Source organism: Channa argus, chromosome 15 (genome assembly GCF_033026475.1).
Source record: "Channa argus isolate prfri chromosome 15, Channa argus male v1.0, whole genome shotgun sequence".
NCBI classification, from domain to species: domain Eukaryota; kingdom Metazoa; phylum Chordata; class Actinopteri; order Anabantiformes; family Channidae; genus Channa; species Channa argus.
The window spans coordinates 816,374-840,877 of record NC_090211.1 but is presented as its reverse complement, the minus strand read 5'-3'; the positions used below and the strand labels follow the sequence as shown (position 1 = coordinate 840,877).

General features: G+C 38.8%; 1 protein-coding gene across 2 annotated transcripts in view; it reads right to left on the bottom strand.

Moving 5' to 3' along the window:
* Positions 1–1,329: 1,329 nt before the first annotated feature.
* Positions 1,330–24,504, bottom strand: part of igf2bp1 (insulin-like growth factor 2 mRNA binding protein 1) — a 59,241-nt gene continuing 36,066 nt past the window's right edge. The window contains exons 3-15 of one of the 2 annotated variants that reach the window (XM_067477474.1): positions 23,163–23,211; positions 18,098–18,149; positions 17,033–17,096; positions 15,508–15,801; positions 12,443–12,577; positions 12,233–12,355; positions 11,994–12,129; positions 11,186–11,302; positions 10,849–10,965; positions 10,232–10,306; positions 10,001–10,132; positions 9,745–9,858; positions 1,330–8,985 (exon numbers count right to left, since the gene is read on the bottom strand). In XM_067477474.1, the coding sequence (XP_067333575.1) occupies positions 8,836–8,985; positions 9,745–9,858; positions 10,001–10,132; positions 10,232–10,306; positions 10,849–10,965; positions 11,186–11,302; positions 11,994–12,129; positions 12,233–12,355; positions 12,443–12,577; positions 15,508–15,801; positions 17,033–17,096; positions 18,098–18,149; positions 23,163–23,211 (1,558 nt within the window). In that variant the 3' untranslated portion in view covers positions 1,330–8,835. Of the gene's footprint in view, positions 8,986–9,744; positions 9,859–10,000; positions 10,133–10,231; positions 10,307–10,848; positions 10,966–11,185; positions 11,309–11,993; positions 12,130–12,232; positions 12,356–12,442; positions 12,578–15,507; positions 15,802–17,032; positions 17,097–18,097; positions 18,150–23,162; positions 23,212–24,504 lie in introns of both variants that reach the window. The other variant, XM_067477473.1, reaches the window with a different exon arrangement.

The following is a 24,504-nucleotide window of genomic DNA, read 5'->3' as shown; positions in this document are numbered from 1 at the left end:
AGTCCTACATGTGGCAACTCATATTCACTTCAGCCCACGGCTGTGCATTGCATGCCCCTGGAATCTTTTTCATGAAAATAAAAACTATATGCATTCAACACATTTACATACATTTTGATAAACACGAACATTTCAGAAAAACACACAAAGTTTTATAATTATTTTCAGTACAGCTTTATTTCTTGTAGCTGTTTCAACACCTTGGTTGAACTAAACCAATTGAAAAACCATAATTAACAATCCATTGAAAAAGAATTTAATAACAATAAAGTATTACATTCCTAAATTATAAATGCACATTATCCACTGATATTTATGGAACCACCGAGAAAAACCAACAGTCTGCATCATTTTGAATATATAACACCAAGATAAATGTTTTCCTTCCCTGTTTCAGTTTTCATTTGTGTTCATTTTGTGTTCAATTCCTTTCTGACAGACTCTTGATTTAATCATTTTTTTCACATTAATTAACTTTAAGTTGTATTTGCAGGTAAGATTTGTGCTCTGCCCCACAGAGCTGTCTTACATAAACAGGAGCACTTCATCAATGCACCTCTACAAACTTGCTTTAAAATTTTCATGTACTCCCACCTCATCCGTACCTTGTGTAAGAGAGTTTTTTTTTCCAAGGCAGGAGGAGAGCTGGTTTCAAAGAGACACAATTGCTTTGAACTGAAGAAAAAAAAATTCTCTTTCTTAATAAAAATGTGTAAACCCTGCCTCTCCCCTCACAGTACACAAGCCCTCCCACTTTCACTTATTTTTGATAAGTGACATGAACCAAAATGACTATTAGTTACTATTAGTCATAGTCATATTATTTGGGTTATATTCAAACTAATTGGAATATTTACACTTCTCTTTCATTCAGTTAGCACTTTATTATCAGCTGGTTATGTAAACAGGACCATTTTTTACATGTCAGAAGGGGTGAACCAAGTTCAGTCTCCGCATGCTTGCGAGACCATCCACGTCGCCTGCAATGTTTTTTATAATCCAGCAGATGCCGCTATTAACCAATTTACTTCCCCACAACTCTCCCCAATTACTACCGGGCTGGACATTGGTGGGCAGTAAGGCCGTATATTTATTTTACTTATGATTTATATATTTACTTACTGTTTTTTATTTATGTCTTGGATGAATATGGCTGAATGATTTGTATGAACTGAATATGATTTATGAAAGTGGGGGGTTGAGCACTAACATCACTCCACTAGTATAACATTCAAACTGTTCCTCACACTGCTGCTGGCTATACAGGAGCACACACACACACACACTCACAGATGGACAGATAAAGAGACACAAAGAAAAAGGAGGGTCCATTTTCTCATCATTTATTAACACATTCATATCTATGCTCTGTTTTGTTTACAAGGATTTATGAGGACTAAAGGAATCAGGTAGGCAGAGGGTGAAAGTCCATAGACTGTGAAGACCACAGGTGCCACCTGGTGGAAGGAAGGAGACTTGACCCTTCTCAGCTGCATCTCTGGAGCTTAGACATCAGTCTTCACATGGCAGCACAGTCAGAGCACATAGAAAGCTCAGTTCTAAGTTAGGTGGCCGAGCCTGGATCAGGTTTAACAAGCAGCATGAGAAAGACTGCCTCTCTCCGTCCTTCCACGTGCAGCAGCACAGTCAGTTAAAATAACAGGTCCTTTTGCTTTTTCAAATGACTAATTAGAAGTGATAATAGATCATTGATAAGTGGAGAAGGTCCTTGCAGGGCGCTCTAACTGTAGGCTTTTCACAGAGAGAAAGAAAATGCTAATTGCACCCAAACACAAGAGATACAATCTGCTGTCATAAAAAGAGAGAGAAACATTAGAAGTCAACCAGAAATAAAACATGAGGAACATTTTGAAGTTAAAAAGTGTAAGTTTAATGAACAAAACAAATGCACATTTGATAAAGAAATGTTGGATTTTTTTAAAGAAGAAAATTAAATGCAGGTGGTAAGCTTTTGTATCCCCCTTTCAGTTTATCATTCCATTATATAATCTTTCCAAAACAAGTAAGAATGGAGAAAGAAAACTAAATCATCTTTGGAAGAAGTAAAACTTTTTTTTTCCTTTAGACTATCCACTACAGTAAATGGAGATGCCGCTACCCAATTTACTTCACTATATTTCTTTTCAAGCAACTTTTTTTTTTTTTCCACAATTTTTGTGTTCTTTTTCAAAACAAAAATTTACCCATACCTATTTCATTCCTAAGAGGTAGATCAACAAAACAATTACATGGTTACAGATGTCGTGCCCCTTAATTCAGGAGGTAAAAGTTACAGGGAGGGGAAGTGGAGCTGCAGGGTGGAGCTGAAGTGGGGGGTAATTTCAGTATAAGTTTCAGGTGGCAGGTACAAATGAAAAAATGAAAAAAAAACCCTGCAGCATTCAGTTGTGATTTGACGTGAGGTGACTGACTAGAACTGGCTCTGAACAGTTAATAACGGATTTTTACTGTTTTCAACAATTCCTATACAGAAACAATGATTAGCTTCTACTCAAAGTTCAGTCTACACCTGATTTGACTTAGACATAGACTTCCGATGTTTTCAATCAACCAAATAAAAATACAAGTGAAAACGTTGCACTTTATGTCTCAGAAAAAAACAATTAACCCCAGTATGTTTAAAGGGATGGAGCTTCAAACAGAGAACTAACAACTGAAGGGAACATCTCTGCCCTGTTATGTGTAGCACACAATGCACATTAGAGGCTGTTAAAGAGGATTGTTGTTTCAGCCTTCTGAGCTCCTTTAAAAAAAAAGAAAAAATGTTTGTGTCAAATTTCCTAGTCGTCAGGTAACAAACTTGGTCTATGCCACAAATGAACAGGTGAGATCAAATTCAAGATGTTGGTTTTAGTCTCCGTGTGGAAACTGTTGAAATCAGTAGATATCGAATGTAGCCGACCTTAACCCTTTATTTAAGGTTATTAAAATGGCTCATCCCAGTTGCCGTCCCGTCACGTCACCCTGCAACACGTGTCCATTATTTATTTATTTTTTGTCTCATTTTCTGCTTTTTTATTTACTCGTTTCTTTTAACAGTCCCATCTCTAATAGCCAAAAATAAATTAACGTTGAAGAGTGGAAGGAAACACAAACTTGTGACTGACTGTACTTTTTATGTCTGTGAGTTTGTCCGACTGACTGTTTGCTCATCTGTTTGTAATAAAAGAAAATAAGAAAAAACAATCTTCCAACTGAGATTGCTCATATTTTGAGGTAGCGTTCCTAGTTATGTGTCAGGAGGTTGTGGTTTTTTTTTTTTTTTTGTCTTGTCTAGTTTGTGTGTCCCTCTTCTAGGTCTCGGTTTTGTCTCACATTTGTCGAGAGACCACTTCCTCTAAAGGACGGGGGAAACACAATACGGAGGAGTTTGCGATGCTTTATGGCAGACGTCCCTCACAAGAGCTTGGAGACAGTATTTTCCTGTTTGTCAGGGCTGAGCTACATCTTTTAAAGGTCTATAACGCGATTCTGTGCTCGGATGCCTCAAACAAGAGACTTTGGAGTCTGAATATCCAATCTTTAAATCCAAGGACGATACAAGTGTTTTTTTTTTGCCCATTCACATGCTTTGTATTAATGCTGAGCATGTTCCAAGTTGGTAAAATGATTATATATTAACAAAGAGTGACTGCATAATGTGAAAGTAAGCACACAATGCATGCTGGTTAGAAATGCCAAATGAAAGCATCATATTGTACCTTTCACTGTAATTTTGTGAGAACATTTCTATCACCGGAGACGATTAACTTTACTCTTGTTGCAGAAGTTCTAGAGAAATGGTGCCCAATGTGGGGGGGGTCCAGAATAGGTTATGTCCTAAGACCCATAATCTAAATCCAGTATAGAGGATTTTCATTATGAAACAAATGGAAACAAACATACAGAAATGATGTGTTTCACAACATAGTCAGCAACAATGAACGGGGTAAAACGTGCACTGGTATGGTCCATGAAAGAGGCTTAGAATGTGTTTAACACACTAAAATTCTTTAATTTTGCTGCTTAAATTTTAGTGTGGCAGATATTTCATATTTTAGACATGTCAAAGTGAACCCCCAACAGCCCATCACCATCCCCAGCTGGTCTGAAGCCCGGGAGGAGAGGGTTGTGTCAGGAAGGGCTCACGAAATAAGCCGAAATAAAAAAAAAAAAAAAGTTTTCCACTGCAGGAACTTCTGGACCCCTACATTTAAGGTTCTGCTTTTGTTTCCACTGTCCTCTTATCTGCTTTGGAGACAAGGCAATAAGAGATTGGTTTACTGGAAAATGGTCACCTCAGGTGAGCCTTCATTCGGGGCTTTGACTTCCACAAGTAATGTGACGCAGCATAAATCAAGTTCCAGGAACTTGTGGGGAGAGAGGACGGGTGCTTGTGAGCTGTCACCCGTGACAGGTTAAAAGAAAAAAGCCGTCTCGTATCAAAGAATTAACAACACAATCAAACAAGTCACAAGTCACTGCCTTCACCCTACATGTTCAGGTCATGGAAGGTTTCAGGTTCCTGCGGTCGAAAAGAGCCAACACCTCATGCTGCCAAACATGAGAAAGATCTATTGATTTCTGTCCCTGTCAGGATGCAAGCTAAGAGTTGGGTGAGCTGTTTGGCTCATTGCCAAATGCTGTGTGTCTCAGTTTCGGTTTCTGTGGCAACAACAAACCTAAAATGTACTGTCTCTACTGCACATACAAAACCAAAAGATGAAGAGTTCAGTCCCAAGATGAGATACCACCATCAGAATGTAAGAACTTTTACTTGGAAATATTACTGAAATTGTCATAATTAGGTTCAGTGTTCCAAGTTATAGGCTCGAAATGGATCAATACTGCATTTTGGACTTTCCCCCTTCCTGTGTGTTTGGCACAGATACTGTCACATCCTGACCTAAATGTTAGTAGCTCGTCGTATTTAGTAGCTGTTGTGTTAATAAATGTGTGCATTCAAAAACAAAAGAATAAAACATCAAATTTTCATTTTTTTCCAAAAAGAGAGAACATTGATAGGGGAAAAAAAAAAGGTGTTTAAAGTAAGAAATTGAAAGGTCTTGAACAGAAGTGAGAAAAACGAACACGATGGTGACCAGCGCAAGAGAGGGCAAGGGACCCTGACTGGAAGTCTCGCCCACTCCAAAAACTTTTTTTTTTCTTTCAAAATAAAAGTAAATAAACATCTCACACTTTTTCCTGGAGTACTGAAGGTGAAAATGAATTAGGAGAGGATTTTGACAGACAAAGGAAAAAAGTGAAAGAAGATGGTGGAACATAGTTGCTAATGGGATAGAAAGCAAATGTTTGACCACCTCCCCTCTTCTCTCCCCTCTTCCTGTCACTCTTTCTCCTTTTCCCTTCACTCTCCATATTTTTCCTTAAAGAACTGCATCAGGTGTTACAGGAGGTTTTCAGTTGTTTCAATAGTCTGACGTTGTCGGCATATTTCATCAATTAGTGCAACGATACGTCCCCAGATGTCATGTCAAAATAAAGCTTGCTGTATTGTCCAAACTAAAATCCAACCAAACAAATAACTGATATTATTCCTAACCAATCCAAACGGCTGCAGGCTGAATATTTAATCCTAAATATACTGTGTCTTGGTGGTTGTGAACAGAGCTCTATGGATTGAAAGAGGTGGCAACTTGAAACAGGACACACTATGTGAAGGCTGTGAAGTAACCACCTCTGGAAAAAAATGGAAGCAGAGACACAACAGATACTTTTCAGTGTACACTATGTCACTGAGCACAGGTAAGACATTAAATAGAATAGTTTTCTGGCAGTGACCTTAAATGACTCCGCTTGGTGCAATCGTTCAGTCAACAGCCTTTTCCATTCTGATTTTTAGGGTTTTTTTCTCCAAAAATACAAAAGTATGATCACCTTTGTTAACATCTTATGTACAGGTTTTCATCTTAAACTCTGCTGTGTTACTGTTGTTTTTAAACCCTCTTGCTTTTCTTTTCGCTCCCATTTTTTCAAGGAAGGTTGTAAGATTTCATCCCCCCTTATAACCATCTGGAAAACAGATGGAGGGCCATAGATAGGTTCTTGTCCAACTTTTTTCTGCTTTTTTTTCCCAACCACATCTTTTGACAGAAACAAACATTTAAAACCAATCAACACACTTGCATCACTCACTTTTACGTACACACACACACACACGCACACGCACACACACACACGGAGCCAACAGGGAGCATCTGAGGTGTCGTGGTCAGTGCACAGGTAATAAATATTCACATTCAGAGAAGTCAGAGCTATTTCAGGTGTGTGTGTGTGTGTGTGTGAGTGTGTGTGTGCATTTGTGTGTGTGCATGTGTGTGTGTGTGCATGTGTGTGTGTGGATAGAATGCAGTAGATGGACCACTATTGCTGTGACCACAACTCTGGTCTGACATGTTCCTAACCTCCATGTGAGAAAGGTAAGGAAAGACAGGATGAATGTGTCCTCTTTGTGGGAGAGAAACCTCTTAGCTACTGTTTTGAACACTTAAAGCCCTCTCATAATGTTTGGCGCTTCAGGAAGGCAGAAGAAGGGGGTCCTTCAGTACCCAGGGCAGCCCAGTAGACACAGGAAAAGGGAGTCGGGATGGGTCATTAAAAACCATTAGCACACCCCCTCTGGAAACAGTCGTGTTGGAAAACCCTGAGTACTTTAGGACCCGCCTGCTCAATTTATACGACTCCCCATTGGCATCACTTCACTAAGACAATCACACTTCAGGAAGACAGAGAGCATGTGTTCTAACCTAAAAAAGGCCAGCGTCTACCTCTGTCTGCTTTAATTCAAAAGAACACTCTTTGTCATTCTGAACTCATTCAGCCATCGTCACACCAAAAAAGCAAAAACTAAACAAAATAAAGAAACCAAAAAAAAAAAAAAAAAAAAAATTGAAAAGAATAACCAAAGCAACAAGACAAATACCTAACAAAAAATACATTTTTTTTTTAAAAAAATAAAAAATATTCAGGACTATCAGCTCTTCTTTTCTTTTTTTTCTTATATAAAACACCAGCAAGCAAAAAAAAGTTAGGAATACTGAGGTAACTTTACCCTGAGGTAGGTTTTTTTCTTTTTCATTTCTTCTCTAATCTGTTCTAATCTTGTCAAGAGCGTCCATGCATAGGCTGCACCCTCTCATTATCATATGCAGGCAGGGTGTGGAGGCTCTGCCCATAGGCCTTCGGCAGATTGGGAGAGAGAACGAGGAAGCCACTCCCCTCCGTCTGATTGAACCGTCTCTGAACTCATGGCAACAAGCTTTGGAAGACTTTGCTTTTGGTTTTCACACTTGGCCAAGGGCAGTCTCAGACTTCCTTTGTTATTCCAAACCTTAGATGCCATTTTCGTGACAAACAAAGGCCAATTTAATGCAGAGTTGATCTAAGCTCCTCTGAGGAGAAAGGCATCCTGTCTAAGACTGGCCTTGACTATGGAGCACTGGATGAAGACAATGAGCAGAAAGTCTCAGACACACCTTGTTTGTCTGTCATTGCAGGACTTTTTCATACAGGTTTAGCAAAACCTCACAACTGATTCGCTGCCTTTAGTACATTCACTGGAGGGGCCAGGCTAACTCACATATCATATATATATAATATATATAAAATATGCCATTTAAGGTGCAGGTCGCAAGCCAACTAGCATAGCTGCTGGCTGTTTTCATAAGGTTGTGTCATAATGGTTTCACATGTGTGAGCTGAGCCGCTACAATAGAACTGCAGGACCAGCTGCGACCTTTGCGCCCTGTACTGTCTCTTGCTGGGCTTTTTCCGCCACACAACTAAATGTGGATGGGGGTGCTCAGTGACTTCCTATTCTCTGGCCTCGTTGTAGGCTTCCATTATGCTACATATAATAGATAAGAGATTGGGAAATATACAGAAGACCCCTTTAAAAAAGGCAAGACGGCAAGACGCAGCATTTGTTAACATTTACATGAAGATTATATATTTACAACCTCATTTTCTTCTTTTTGTCGAGTCTTTCCACTATTCGGAAAGGTTTTTAAAGAGCAGTGTTAACATCTGCGGCCCCTCTTCTAGACTCTTGTTGGGGATGGGGATAGGGGCTGGTGGTCTAGCACCAGACCTGCAACTTATCCCCTTGTACCACTGCAGCAGTTTCCCCGTCCCCTCTCCCAGCTCTGCCTCACTGTAATCTATCAATAATAGCTCTGAATAAAACATTTCTATACATATATCTCTGTTTAAAAAAACCACCCTTAAAATATAGGACTGATTGCAGATGGTTGGAGAAGTCAGTAGAGGGTGACAGAGGGACAAACAGGTTCTTGCTAGTGTGTCTCGAGTCAGGGTCTCCTCTCTGCACAAGACCCCATGTAGTAAGGCAGTAAGGCTCCGTCGTTACATGATTAATAATGATGCCCATGTTGTTCGAACCCATGTGGCAAAAACTGTGTTTAAATCACAGCAGATGAGGACCTGACTGCAGCCCTGACCAAAGGCACACTAGGAGAATGCTACCCTCTCTCATCCCTCCTTTCCTCTATCCCTCCATCCCCAATCAGCCTCTCTTCTGGCCTGGCATCTGGTCTTAGTTCTCAAGTTTCTTTTAATCTTAAACCTTTTTTTTTTTATTATTCCTTTCATCTTTTGAATTTATCTCTCTTTCTCTAAATGCCTCTCTTTCTCTCTGGCAAATCGGGCGTACTCCCTCCCTTTTTATATCTCTCCCTATCTATCGCTGGGTCCGTGTATCGCTCTCTTGTATCCGTCCGTCTATCCGTTCATGCGTGTCGGTCTGTCTGTCCATCAGGCCGGGTTTCCCCATGGCAGAGGAGAGTATGGAGACCCTCACTTCCTGCGTGGCTGGTTGTCCTGAGTCAGTCCCTGCAAAGGACTGCCCATCTCTGTGAAGCCTTGGGGGTGAGGGCCGGGGCCCATGCCTCCTTTCTGTGTCTGTTTGACCTGGGTTAGGATGTCCCGAATCTTCCTCTGAGCCAACTACAGGACAGAGGAGAGATGTAGATGGTTTTTAGAACAAGAGGACATATGAGTAACAGTCACCATCAGCTAGAATAAATGAAAGTTAATGCCAAACTGTTCACAGTCTAACGAAAAAACCTTATAATCGATAAATCTTTCTCTCTCTCTCGGCTGCTCCTGTAGATCACTGATATTTCCTGGCCAAAACAGATGCTTGTTGAAGTGGCAGAAAACACCAGGTAATGTTGATAAAGTTGATAGGAAGATTTAATTGAGTATCATCTATGCAAAGTGTACAAAGTAGAGTAACAAGTAAGAGTGGAAAACAACAAAAAAAAAAGGGGGGGGTATCTGCCATTGCGGTATACTATGAATTAATTTAGAAAAACATAAGTGCCAAGTTGCATCAAGATTTATCTGGTCAAGAAAGGTAATCACATGAAATTTGTTTGGTAAATTACAGATAGATGCCAATTGTCTTATGATAAATGACGATAAATGGGTTTTGTAATGCTAGTGACAGCATGAAGTGGTCACTTTGAATGTGGCCTCCATTAGAAAATATTAGTTTCAATATATTTACAAAATGATAAGTTCATTTCTAAAATAAGGCTGTAGACTTAGAAAGGGGTGTGTTTTGGAATCAGTCAAAAAGGACAACGTTTAGTGGCATTCTGTTAAACAGAATAAGTTATATTAATGTAGACAGAATAAAAAATATAATAATATAATATATGCAGAATACATATATTGAAGCCTATTCAGTAGGGGTAATACCTGGCTGGCATAGAAATGTCCATTGATCTTGACAATGACCTGGTCATTTTCATCAGGCGTCTGTTCCCTGGGGACCACCACTTCAGCTGCTGTCAGATTCTGCAGCTCATTCACCTGGAACAACAAGTTTTGGTAAGACATTTAACAGACCTAATGACAATATTCAATACTGAGAACTCATGGCACAGTTCTTGTGGTATACGAACTTAATATGTGGGACAAAAAGGACAAAACACACAGGGTTTGTGTTACTGACCGTTTTGCCTCCCTTTCCAATGACTCGTCCTGCAGCAGCTGCAGCCATCTTGATGTGAGTCTCGAGTTTGACCTCCTCCTTTGGCCCAAAGAAGTTCTCCTCCTTTAGTTTGCCATAGATTCTACCCTGAGCCTGTAAGAGCAAGAGAGAGATGTTAATAATCCATGTTGTTAGACTCTCGGCCAAACAAAAATGCAATTAGTCAACTGGCAATGTCTTGTTAGCATTTACCTTAAATTGAGCCTCAGGGGGTCCTGTTACAATCACCATCCTCATTTTAGAGTCCGGACTTTCAGCTGGAGCGATCTGGAAGAGCAGAGCATGTTAACATTCTATAATTTTATGATTGAGGATTTAAATTTGTTTTTAGTTTAACTAATATGTATCACGCCACGTATGCATTAGTTCTCAGGCTACAATTCTGGTCTTAAGTATCTCAGAGCTCTAAGAATGACATTGTTTTCTCTTTCGTAATTATTCACAACCACACAGGGAGCTTGATTGTTGTTCTAATTTTTACTCACTGCTGTCGGTCCTCAGCAGTTGCAGTTAGACCTGGATCAAAATTACTTTTGGCTTTACAAAAAAAAAAAAAAAAGCAGTCTGGTCTGTATTCTTATTGCTGAGAGTGAATTGTAATGACAATGGGTCACCTCAGTGAGTAGAGATTCTATCAGTAAAAAGTAGACAATGAGAGAAAGAGATTAGAGAAATTCCAGTGCCTATGTTGAATAGAATGTAAATACAGAGGACAATAACTTTGAACAATGTAGGGGATCTGCCTCCCCATAGCCATCTCTCCCTATTTAGCATGTAGAATGTGTGGTAAACAGGTTTAAATGACACACCTTGATAGAAGCCCCAGCGAAGCGACTCAGCTGTTTGATGTGCTGTCCCTTCTTTCCAATGATAGCTCCCACCGCCTGTGCTGGGATGTATACATGCACTGTCTCCTGCTCTGGAGCCTGAAGAAACAAAGAGTTCATAACATGAGCTGAGTCAGTTTGGAACATCAGTCATTATTTACTAAATTACTAAATAATTTGTCTCCCAAAGACTAACAAAAGGAAGACAAATGGAAAAGATAATGAATGGACAATTTCAGAAACGGTTTTGGAAAATTCCACATAACTAATATTTACATTATCTCGCTTCACCCACATTGTGTTTCCCTGTGGTTCTTACCCCAAAGCAGCCATAGGGGGCACCAGCACCGGAATTTCCAGGTGGAGGTGGTGGCATATTGGAGGAAGAGGGGAAGAGGCCAAGTGCACCCAGGTTGAGCCCGGGAATCAGGTGGGTCTGTTGCTGTGGAGAAGATTGCATGTTAGAAACACATGCAGTTTCCTGCACTAACTCAATCTGCCATTTCAAATTAAACTCACTGGGAAATGGTTTATTCCCAGAGATTAGGGCAAATACATGCAATCCAACCTTTAAACCTTACATAACTTTAAATTAAACTAATTGCTTTACACTTTACAAAAGATGATGGAACAATTTACAGGACGTGTTCATACAATTGTTATAAAAAATAAATAAAAATCACAATAAAAGTTAAATAAAAGTAAGCACGGCCATTGGCTAAAACAAAAGCAGCACACAAGAAGTCTTTCTGCACGATCCTCAAATCAAATAAACTGTCTGACCCACTCCAAACCCTCAACTCAGAGTAATCATTTCTGATATGTAACCTATAGACAAGAAGCCATTGGAGTGTATGAAATCTCTGACTGCGTGGTTTGCCATAAAGAAAAGTTTTCATCTAGCATTAATATCCATGAGAGTTTCTTTATTCACATATTCCTTTTGCATACTAGAAAATGCTATTTCCTTTTTCATAAAGGAGCCGTGGAAGTTCGCTTGTCATAGCCCCAGAATGTGCTCAGTGCATCCCAAGATCTAGTGACCATTTAGGACACTTGTTCGTTAGCGTGTGTTTGACGAGCTTCTACGGAAATGCAGTTGTGTTTGTGTGCACATGTAGACTCACATTCATAGCAGCGATGTCGTTCTCATAGGCCTCTCTAACCTTCTTCATGATCTCCACCTCGGCCTGACAGCAGGCTTCAATAGCGCCTTTAACTGTGATGGTCCTCTCAGGATTGTACAGGGTCAGGTCCTGCAGACTGTACAGATCACACGGCGGTGGTTACTGATAGAGCTGATCAGTGTTCAGTGACCAGCGTAAAGGGAATTTAGCAGCAGTCACCGTGTGCAAGTGCGACTTACGGGGAGATGGTGATCTTGGTGTCTGTGTCCTGCTCGATTTTTTTCAGGTTGCGTCCCTCCTTTCCAATTAGGCGTCCAACAAAGTTGTTGTGAGCCAGAATCTTCAGAGGAACCTCATCAGCCCTGCAAAAAAAAAAAACACACATCAGGGTATTAAAGTACACTACATTGTTAACTTTAACATTGTTAACATTTTTGTTGAAAACCTACGTCTTGGTGTCTTTAGCCTCCTGGTGCATGATGTCAAGGATCATGCGGCAGGCGGCTGAGCAGCCCTCAGGAGTTGAGTGAATGCTGATCGGCTTCTCAGCAGCACCTGCATTCTCTTTACGGTGAACATCGATCCTGCAGGTAAAGATTGTAATAAGCTTTATAATTTATCTAAAATCTGTAAAATGAGAGTTTCCCCAGTATGAGTTTTACATGCATGCCCCCTAAATTAATTAATTCATGACCGTGCGACAGCCTGCAACTGTTGTCATGAAGAGTCACCAGTGTTCAGTTTGCAGGGGATCTTCACATTCACTATACATCTAAATTATCTGCATATGGTTGGTGGTTAAATATAAAATTATCAACCATCCATCCTGTTATACACTATTTAATGTCACTGACTGTATTCATCCACATGTTAAAAGAAAAGAAATAATACCACCCTGTCAAACACCATTATTCCCATCCCCAATATTCAGTAAAAAGGTGCAGTTAAACTGCGTTTTCCCAGTTTGATGTACATACCAGAGCACAACACACTCTGCATGCATCCCTGCTTTAGAGACATCAAAAAACCATTATGTTGTGAAGTAGGATTCTAAAATGTGCTAAAAACTGAACTATTAGTGAAAGCATGTAATGCTTTAGTCTAATCTTTTGGGGTTCAGTTCTCAAGTCACAATGTTTGGTGCTTAACTTGTGTTAGGTAGATTTAGTAGATTTATTTATTTAGCCTGCAAAAGCCAACGTTGCAGGAAGATTGTAACACTTGACTGCATGATCCAGTGAATGCAAATTAAGTTACTATAATTTTATAAAGACGTACGCAAGGGGAGATGTTGTAAGTCTGCTTGGTGCTGTTTAATAAGATAATAAAATGATGAAACCAGTACTTTTTGGCCCTGACATTGTGCAGTGGGCAAACATGCTGCTTTGTAACAGTAATATTTTGTCAAATAAACTCTGTCTCTCTTACAGCAACTCATGCTTTAGCACACATGATATTGTACTGGCTGGAGAGAGACTGTACAATGTAAAAACACATGTGTCTGCCATAGTGATAAATACCCAACATATACAAGAAAAAAAGCCAATAAACTATTTTCAATAGAATATCACCATTTCCCAAAAAGTTGGGACAGAGTAAAATGTAAATAAAAACAGGATGCAATGATTTACAATTTATTTAAACATACAAATGCAGTATTTTTTTTTAACTACAAATGCCAAATATGGCATGTACGCATCTTTTAATGGCTACAGTTAATTTAGACAAAGATGTGAGTTTATTCCATGGTAGAAAATGCAACTATTTGCAATTTTTTTTTCAGCATATCAACTGTTAAAACTCAGAAACCAAATACAACCAAATATTTGCACTGTTTGAATTTGATGTCAGAAATGAAAAGTTGTGCAGCATAATGCTTACTGCTCTCTGGTGGATGGTGCGTGTGTAATGGGGTGGGAGTAACGTGGATATCGGTGAAGGCTTCAATAATGCTAAACTACATTCACAAGATTTGGAGCAACAGATGGTGCCATGCAGGCAACATCTTTTACTGGGAAGGTTCTTGTTTATTTCAGCAACGCAATCTGAAACCACATTTTGTGCGTATTACCTGCCTGCAATTCAGACCTGTCAGCCACTGAAAACATTTGGAGCATAAGGAAGAAAAAAAACATGGCAAGCCTTTCAAAATTAAAGCTCCCAAGCACAGGGTGAGCTTAGGGAACAGCGGTAAACACGTCCCTGTCCCAACTTGTTTTTGAATGTTTTTTGGGCATTTAATTCAAAATGAGCAAATAAAAAAAAATAATATATATATATCTACCATATTTCAGTTTCAATCTTTGAATTGAAACACTGGTTTGCAAATCATGGAATTCTCTTATGTGGATAACGTCCTCATCTGTTTGTCCACATTACCTCTAGCAGTGGATAGATGCATAAATTTGATGTCTGGCATTTTTTTTGGAGAAATAAAATACCACATGTGTATATTTCCACATGTGACACGTGTGAGGGAAATTTCAAAATCTAGGTAACACTGTTTCACTGTTTCACACTTCTGGCAGACCCAGTATCAAACGTGCTTACACCAGTGCCTCCTCACCTTTTGCTCCCCAGTAAGACATCATGTCTCTGGCCACACAAAGAAGTGTGTTAGGTAGATATCAACTATAAAACTACCTACACCTGAACATTTGCTTCCCAGAAGGGAGCCCACGGGAACCAGCACAAATCATCAATCTCAAGGACTTAAAAGACAATGAAGACAAAAGGACAAAGTAACATGAACTTGTTAATTAAGACTCCTGATCACATTGTACGAAGGTTGATTTGCATTGACTCATCCCTTTGTTCTTTGTGTGAACCCAGCTGTTGAGTTGTATGTATAAAAGGCTGAACAACCTACACATCTGGGTCAATCAGATTGAGCCACTCATGAGTGTAGTTCTGTTCTGCTCTGGATGATTCTCTATTTTGCTGATTAAATTCACCGTTATCATTCACTTCTAAGTTGCCTTTTTGCCTCCTAACTTGCCTTACAGTTTTTGCCACGACAACACGTTTATTTCTGAGTTCCAGTAAAAATGTTCTCCTTCTGCTATGTATCAATAAGAATTTCTAGTTCTTTTTTCAATTTTTTGTGTTGTTTTTTTGTGTTTATGTAATTGAGGATATAATTTGTTCTATTGTACTGCAGCATTCCAACATACGTTGTACTTTGGAAATTTGATGTTCCAACTCTGTACCTTAAATGTTTAGGACAAAGTGTTGCTATCTGTTTCTGATGGTTTTGAATCACAGGGTAATTTTCAGTATAAATCCTGTTAGAGACAGGTTTTCAAGTGATGTTTATTTGAGTGCTATGTGTGTTTAATAAATTCAAGCTGTGTCAAATTAGGGGTTTTACTGCCACAGCAGCGATTTCCCCACATTAGGCAGGTTAGCATGAATATATTCTGTGCCCTTGAGTGTATTAGCATGTGCATTTATCAAACAGTATATAGTCAACCCTAGTGTTGATGTATTAGGTGAAGGTAGATGCTGTACTCACTTGCTCTGTGTCTGCTTTGTGATGTTGCGAATGGTGGCACCTTCCTTGCCGATGATGGCTCCAACATACTGTGTGGGTACCAGTAGCCTTAGAGGGATGTCACCATGCGGAGGTTTGGCTGGCATGCCGGAGCTCGGGGACCCTCCACGGGGCCCACCACGAGGTCCATAACCAGCACGTCGGCCATTATCAGGCCCCCTCTGTCCTCCCTCCAGCTCAGCGTTATCATCAGGAATATAGGACACACGCAAGGTGTGGTTCTCAAACTGGTATCCATTCAGCTTCTGGATTGCTCTGAGAGGAACACAACACAAGGAGCAAGGGGGTCATTCACAGCACGGAATGTATGCAATTAATTTCATAGAGACCACATTAAAATCTTTATGGTGAACATTTATACATTATTTTTGTCTTGATAGTTAGAAATACAGCAGACAGACATAGTAGAACACGTACTCAATCCTCATGAAAAGTTACAAAAACTATCATGAAAACCGTAAAGATGGAGCTTATTTTAACCCTTTCATGTGCCGACAGCTGATTTATCCAGAATAATTTTATCAGCACAGTACTTACTTAGAAAGCCCTCAAATAAATGTAGCGGAATTCATATAATATTTACCCCTACACTGTAGTGGGAGTGAATTAACTGAAAATGTCACTTAGGTACAGTACTTGAAAAAGGCAATTAGATACTTTTCACCTCTGCTGAGAGGATAAAAAAAAAAAAAAAAGGTGAATTTGGTGAATGGAATTGAAATGAGTAGGACAGACCAAGTACTGCTCTTGAGTACAATTCTAATGCAGTTTAGAGCAGTTTTCGTGGGCGACTGGGGCTCAGGAAGGTAGAGCGGTTGTTGGTTCCACCTCCACCAGTCACATGTCGAAGTGTCCTTAAGCAAGACACTGAACCCCAACTTAGTTCATTCCGGTGAGTGTTGGCCAGCTGCATAGCAGCTCCCCCATCGGTGCGGTGTGTGTGTGTGACTGGGAGTGTGAATGGGTGAATAAGAAGCAGTGCAGACCATGTCTTCTGCAGTTTATACTATACTACATTTTAAAGGAAAATCTTCTGCTCCTTAAATTTAACCTGCTATGTTAATCTGACAGGAACTACTTATTTTGAAAAGCATTTTATCCAAATGAGCTGTCAGCGCATGTTCCCAGCTGTAGTTCACAGTAATGACCACTAGATGTCACAATTTGAGTGTTGAACATACTGCAACTTCAGTGACAGAACATTTGATAAATTCCTATATTTCCTATCCCAAGACATTTTTCTTTTGCTACTCATTCTAAAAATGTTCTTTAGAGAGTCTACACAGACCTATATTATATGTGGCTCTCTATATATTAGGCATGATGCTATCTCTACCACACTTTTAGATATTCTGTAAAATATATAATAAGGACACAACAATAAAATGGAAGCATAAACATGCACATACAGTGGAAAAAAGACTTTATTAAATTAATTTTACAGAGAAAATAGAGAAAGAAAAAAAGTAAAGTTATCAGAACTTACAGCCTGGCGTGCTCCCGCGATGCATATGTGACATTAACCACTGCAGTATCGCTGTCTGTATTCACTGAGACAGAGAAAGACATGATGACGTTTAATAACGAGTCAAAAACCGTTGGCTGGATCTGGATCTGTAAACAGTGTGACTTTTAAGAGTTTTATGAATACCTCAGTTGTTACAACCAAATCTTAAAAATGGCTGCTCCAGGCTGCACTACCTCACCTTTATTGCCTTACTGCTCTTATTTTTTATTTTATTTGTATTGTATTTTATTTCTATTTTTCGTCTATTCTCATTTGACTTACTGTCTGACATTTAGAGTGGAGGGCAAAGTAAGAATTTCATTGTACAGGGAAACATGCGTCTTATCTGTGCATATGACAATAAACACTTTGAATCTTGAATCGTGGTTTCACCCACGCATTGACTAAGATGCTGATTCGCAGATGTCCCGATTTAAACTCTGCTTTCACAATTTTCACTAGCAGAAAATCTTAATGGATCTAAGAAATACACACACATCACATCATAGCTAGTCTATGTGTTCTAATCAGTCTGCAAATGGAACCACCAAGTAAAATCCAGATGTGGTCATAAGACACTTTTGTTTCTACTTGAGCACAATTAGCTGTATTTGATTCATTATTAAATAAACTCATTAATACATTTATTTCCTGTATTCCAATACGGAAGCCTCGTTGGCAGCGGTTACAGCTCAGAATCTTCTTTGGTTAATAATTCTCTACAAGCTTCTCACATCTGGCTTTCTGCAGTTTAGCCAACTCTTTCTGACCAACCGAGGCACCGCTATTCCTAAAGAGTTGAATTTGATATTGACATGCAGTCTGAAGTGTGGGACTTTATGTGCACAGGTGTGTCTCTTCCTAAACCATGTGCAATCAGTTCAGTTTGACTGGAATGGTGACCTAGATGCATATCGAAGAGAAATTAAAGCAATTGAAAAGTGTAGATGATAGTGCAGATCAGAGATGTTAATGATGCACTGAGAGCAGAGCAAAGATCACACAGGCTTAGCATTTAGTGAGGGTGAAGCTGAGTGGTCTTACCTTGCTCACAGTTCTCTACAGTTCCACACTGGGCCAACAGACCATCCAGCACCTGAGACAGAGATGGAGAGAAGAGAGGAAAAAAGGAGCACTGTTAGTTCAGGTGGAAAACAGAAGAACCACAGATTTTGTGTGGTTGTACCATGATGTTAAAAGAGTTTAGTTCAACTTCTACTGACAGATGCCAATTAAGTGCTACAGTTCACGAGTCCTAATTTTATTTCATGTTTTTCCCCACAGCAAAAATGAAACAATAAATATACACACGTTTTTTATTGTCTATCAAAATTAAAAAAGACAAATTCAAATACACTTTAACAACAAAAGGACCCTTAAATGTTGTTGCTGCTGCTCCTGAGTCAAAACATTTTACTTTCCGTCAGGTGTTAACGGTTGTTTAAATTTCTGTACTGTATTTTAATCAATAATGTTTTTTTACATGACAATTAATATCACAGCATATTTTATCTAATCTAAAGAATATCAGGTGTCTTAGTCCCTGTGAAAATTGTACATCATAGAGATCACCATGGAATTAGAAACTTACTGAGACCCCGTGTACACAGGGTACAGATTTTCATGCTATGGGACTGAAAGTGGTGCGAGCGTCAGATTGCAGCCCACAGGCCGGTATTCACTGTTTATTCCTATAATGATGTTTAAAATGCTGTGAAGGGGCCACAGAAGTTATGTGCTACAAGTGACTTTATCCTACAAAGAAATGTTACATTAATTTAAAGCAGATTAGTGAACACGTTTAATAATCACATGCATTCTAAGAGCAGAAGCAGCCAATCAGATGTAAGTATTCAACCTATATCTGATCCACTCACTCTTTTAAAATATCCCAGTGTGATTCAGTTTTATTCGTTATTCCATTTGTGTAAAATGTTAAACTACTATGAATCTGCCAACAAACAAACAAAAAGGTTTAAAGAGAAAAGAAGGAAAGATCAGATAACTCCTGAGAGAAAAATTTACAATACATCAGCAATTACTGATTTTGAAAACAAGCGTAATGTGATCTTTGTGTTGTTTACCTATTAATGTTGAAAAAACTTGTGTAACTCAATCAAATGTTTAACTCAAATGCAAACAACATTGAAAACTAGAGTAATATGAACTATGCATGTTGCTTCAACCAAAGTGTCTCTGATTGTTTCCTTAGACATTTAATCTATAATTATGATGATTGATTATGGTTTTGATTCATTGCACGCTCGTTACTTTGCTCCGCATTTCTAATATTTATGGCTTCTAAGCATTTGAAGGCATTTCTGTACCCAGTTAGGTTCTCTTTTGACCCCTGTCTCTCCTCAGAGTAAACTCATTGTTTTTCTCTAAAGTGGGGCTTATCTGACACATTGAGGTGTAACGGAGCTCTGTCGCCCTCGTGTGGACACAAGTGACAGGTTCCGTGAAGCGGAGACAGGAAGGACCTGGCACATGTAAATGGTCCACACGCACAGAGCCACTCCCACAGGCATTTGCTTGCAGAACCAGACCGACAGGCTGCCACACCCTCAGAAAACACAATAAGGATAATGATCCTTCAACATTCCTGTCTCCTGTAAATCAGTGTTGTTTGGTGAACCAACAGTTAAAAAGTGAAGTGAACAAATGTGTTTGGGGAAATGATGAGAGTCCCAAATTTTTAAATATCTGAATTTTAAAAAATGCATTTGTATTATCTTTAACTACATAACAACCTTGTTTAGTTTGATCACAAATCTAAAATCCCAATGCAATAAAATACATAATTTATACATCTTCTATAAATCACTAATTGTATCCATTAATCATCTCTTGACAATGCACATGAATACAATAATGTTACCCTAAAAAAATGTCCCTTTTTTCTGTGTGATTACCTTCACTACAGTTGCATAGTTGACTGCACTAAGAGTGATTTCTTTGAGCATAACTTCGACTTAAGTATTTTTAACACTTTTGAACTTGATGCTGTTGAGAACTTGAATTTACAAGTCTAGTCCAAGTTTGTTTTATACATGCGTCATAAATACATTTTCTGCATGAATCTCAAAAGCTCAGGTCTTAAGTTTATTCATGTACAGATTCGAGAAAAGAAAGACTTCAAAAACCTTATTTCTGACTTTGTACTGGGAAAAATCCTCATCATTGATTTCATTTCTTCTATTCTTTAATTGAGGCTTTAGTTAGTAGCAAACAAATCTAATCTTGGGAGGTTCACACCTGAGAATTAAAACTCTAAGAACAGAAAATATTTGAAGAGTTAATTTGCAAAAAAAAAAAAATCAGCCTTCTTTACAAAAACTAAACAGCTGGGAATATTGTTATTAAAGTCAATTTTTCATTCTAGACCCATTTGGTTTCTAAAAATCTTAACTACCAATGTGTTTAAAGTTCATTTTACAGCAGAAACAATAAAATCCATTCAGCAACTCAGAGCACAGTATTGAGGTAATGTGACACAGAGTGGCAACGATTGTTGACTTGGTGATTTTCAGTGTGTAATTTTCAGAGCAATTTTAGATTAAAGTTGTTTTCTAGATTCATAATTAGGACACAACTGAAGAGCCTGTGATTTTTTCGCCAATCAACGTGAGAAATGAACAAAGTCTGAAACATATTAATGTAGTTTCATGGCAAATAATGAATTAATTAACTGTTTTTGTTGCAATTTCCAGAACTTTTCCTGCTGCTTGTTTGACTCCAAAACATGAGTAGTAAAGTTATTAGTCGCCCAAATTCCACCATCCAAGTACTAGTTTGTTTCATGTTCTTTCCCTGACGAGAAAGTCTAAAAAAACTACTTCACACTCTATTTACATTTATATTAGGATTTTGACTTAGAATATTTGACTGAAAATCTGACATACCTGAACCTAAGCAGTTTGATTTTTTTTTGTATCATTTTTACTTTTGAAATCTTAAAATGATGTAATTTAAATTTCATTTTATTTTAGCCAAAATATTCCAGCCACTGCTGTCTGATCTTGACTGGGAAAACATTTTAAATACATCTGAGCAACCCTGTCCTAGGTTTCCTCCTGCAGGCTGCATTAACATAACATTATTGGAGGCTGTTGAAAGTGTATGCAGCCTGAAAAGAACATCTTTAAACACTGATGAAAAAAGTAGAAAACAGTTTATAAAAAAAAAAAACTCTTTTAAGTAACAGTTAATAATCTTTAAAAAAAACGTATAAACAAATCTGTCAAAAACATTTTTAGAAGTGATGAAAGGTTCATTTACTCGTGAAGATCAAATGCCTATGATTTCTCTTTATTATCATTTGTAGAGTGCGGTTTTAGCTGCACATTTAGCTCAACATTTGCTCAGATGTCCATGTTTATATCCCTTTTGTTTTAAAGTTGGATCGGTGTACAATGAATAGAAACGTAATATTTGTTGGTATTAAACATCCAACTCAAATGGTGACTACCCACCACCATCAATAGATTTGAGCTTAATCATCAGTTCCCCTGTGATTCAAAATAGATTCCACTAAAATCATCTTTTATGACCCACAAACGTCACACATATATTTGCAGTGAAGTCATAGCATCACGTGCTTCAATGTACTATCCTCTGACAGTGAGCAGTTACTTACATTGTTTTAAGACGGCAGCATGTGGTTGCAAAGAAGAGTACGTGAAACAACTGCCGAGGTACCTGATAACCAGTGAAAGAGAAGTGGTGCTGGGGCATCTGCTTTACAGTTTCTTTTTCTTATCTGTGAATGTTAATCCCATTTATGATACTAGTTACTAAAACTTAAAGCCTTATTAATCATGTGATATTATTAACCATTTTCACTGCTAGAGGCTTGAGCCTGCTCTGTTGAGCTGGGTCATGAGATCACCCTAGGTGGAGAATGGACGGCAGCAGCCTGTGGTGTACAGTGTGTTCAAATCGAACGTATCCAGGAGCATGGTGTTGTACCCTTCTGCCATAGTTTAGTACAGAGCACATTGTAGGCAGCTACAGTAGCAACCACTCGCTGCCTGAAACCACCTTCAGAATGTAGGAGATGGCTGCTAAATCTATCGAAGGCAGATCCAGGCATCAGGATGATTGGTATTGTACATTTCTGAGGGGTTCTGAATTCTGAAGTGATTTTCTTCCTCAAGGCCTGATCCAGACATTTGTGAAAGTCCTAAAAAGTGTCATATCAGAACCACCACAATGATAGATGAGCTGCAGTGCTCTGGGTCGTTAGCAGTTCCTTTTTCACAGCATTGTGATCTCAGGGTTTCATTCTTCTGTCCCTTCTGGATTTCAGGTATGTTTTTGTAACTTTTGCAGCCCCAAAAAGCCTGATTTTGCAATAGCCAATAGTTTTGTGTATTTATGATGTTTTAATTGGCAAAGTCGTGCAGGATCCACAGTGGATTGCTTGAAGAAAGTGTTGCACTCAACAATTGCAATATTGCAATATTCTGGAGGCACTGATTTTTGTTTCCATATGCAATTGTGGTTTTTTAGAACCAGCAATTTCTTTGTGTAGGTTTCTAACATTTACCTGGCCTTTGTGTTTTTTGAAGTTTACAAAGCATTTTTTTTTACGTCTTTAATGGAAATTGCGGACACCAATGACCAGTGCTGACCAGGGATGCAACTGCAGAACCTGCAGTTAGTGGACCCTGCTCTGGACCCTTCTGAGACACAGCTGTCTTAGTCCTAACATAGGCCTACATTCATTGAATGGAAATGAATGACTGGCCATCCACAATATTTGTGCTACTCTTTAAGAGATATATATACAGCAAATATCCTTTTAATAGTATGGGCAGCTGTTTATTTACGCGATTCGGCAAACACCAAGGGCAATTAGAAACAATAAGGGGACAGAACATAATCTAGAACATTTCTAGATTAAAAATAAAACAAAACAACAAAAAAAAAGACTACATAGGAAATCTGGTAAGCATGAGGGCTTGTTAAATATATTTTGGAGTCTATGTCTTTGCTGCCTTAAGAGAAAATGTTGTGGGTGGTAGTACTATGATGTGGTTGGGAGAGGTGTGAAGTCACTGTAATAGACTGTGTAAAAACATTAAAAAGAAAAATAGGGACTAACCTCCCATTGCAAGTGAGGTGGGATGTTTCTGATCTGCAGTTTCTTGGTTCTGTGGAGAAAAGGAAGAAAATGTTAGCAAGTTAAAAATAATCTGCAAATCTTTTACATTCAGACAAAATAAGGGGGTGTTGTGATTTATACTGGAACAATTTTGAGTTCGACACTAGAGGAAAATTTATGAAAATTAGGATATTTTGGCAGGTACACATTGAAAGTGGCTAGTGGATTCAGACTTGTTTGGGTGGGTGTGTGATTCCCCACTGATTATTTTCACTAAGACAATTCAAAGACATAAATTTTTTTGTCTCAGTTTTAACTTGTCTTTTAATCACACTCAACTAAGGAGCAATCCTCACTGGCAATATACTGTATCATTGCAAGCTGCCACGAAAGCAGGGATTTTATCACATTAGCTCGCCAGATTGGCCCACCATCAGGCATCAGTATCTTCTCATCCAATGTTGCACTTCAGTTCCTTCATTTTTAGTTTAAAGTAGATACTCTTGTTGAAACATGAGCAACGATAGACAGCATAACCCATCCTCAATCATTTGATTTCTGTGTGACTGCTGGAAATTAAGGCTGAAATCTCTCACTTTAGAAACAGGCCTTTTTGTATTTTTAACTGCTTCCAGATGGACCAGTTGAGTATGAGTAAGCCAGTTGGGGATTCTCAGGGAGATACATCTTGTATCATCCCAACCCATCACCCATGAGGTCCTAATATCCCTTCACCATCTGCATCAATGTCTCTTTGAACCCAGTAAAACTGGAACATTTCGTTCTTGGCTGCTAGTTTGGATTCTGACATGACCAGTGAAACATCTCTGTAGGTTGGTTGGGAGGATTGAAGCCACATCATTCAGCAGGATGTGCATCTTATCCTACGTCTCAATCTAACTGCTATAGTCTGCCATTTTGGGGCTTGAGCTCCAGTTTTTGGAGGAAAAAAAACAAAACACTGAACCACTGAACCCCAGCAAGCAGTGGAACAGCATCCTGGTTAACCGCCCACACAAGATGGGGGGAAGGGGAGTGTGCCAAATAAGAGGACTTTATGTGTGCAACAGTCCCCGCAGTCTGTACATTGGCCAGTCAGGTGCACGGAGAGGTTTGGTGATGCTGATTATTCTGTTAGAGTTGTTGTGGGTTTTTTTTTTTTTTTTAAACTGCTTTACTGTAGCATATGAACGTACTTGACAATGACCCTCACTCCCCTTTTGTACAAACAAAAAACAAAGCACTCTCATTTCCTTGAGATTTTGGCGCTGAACTCTAGCGAACTCTTGAAGACACTTATGCTTGAGTGTTGCTCAGTTATAAGAGGACTGATTGGGGTTGA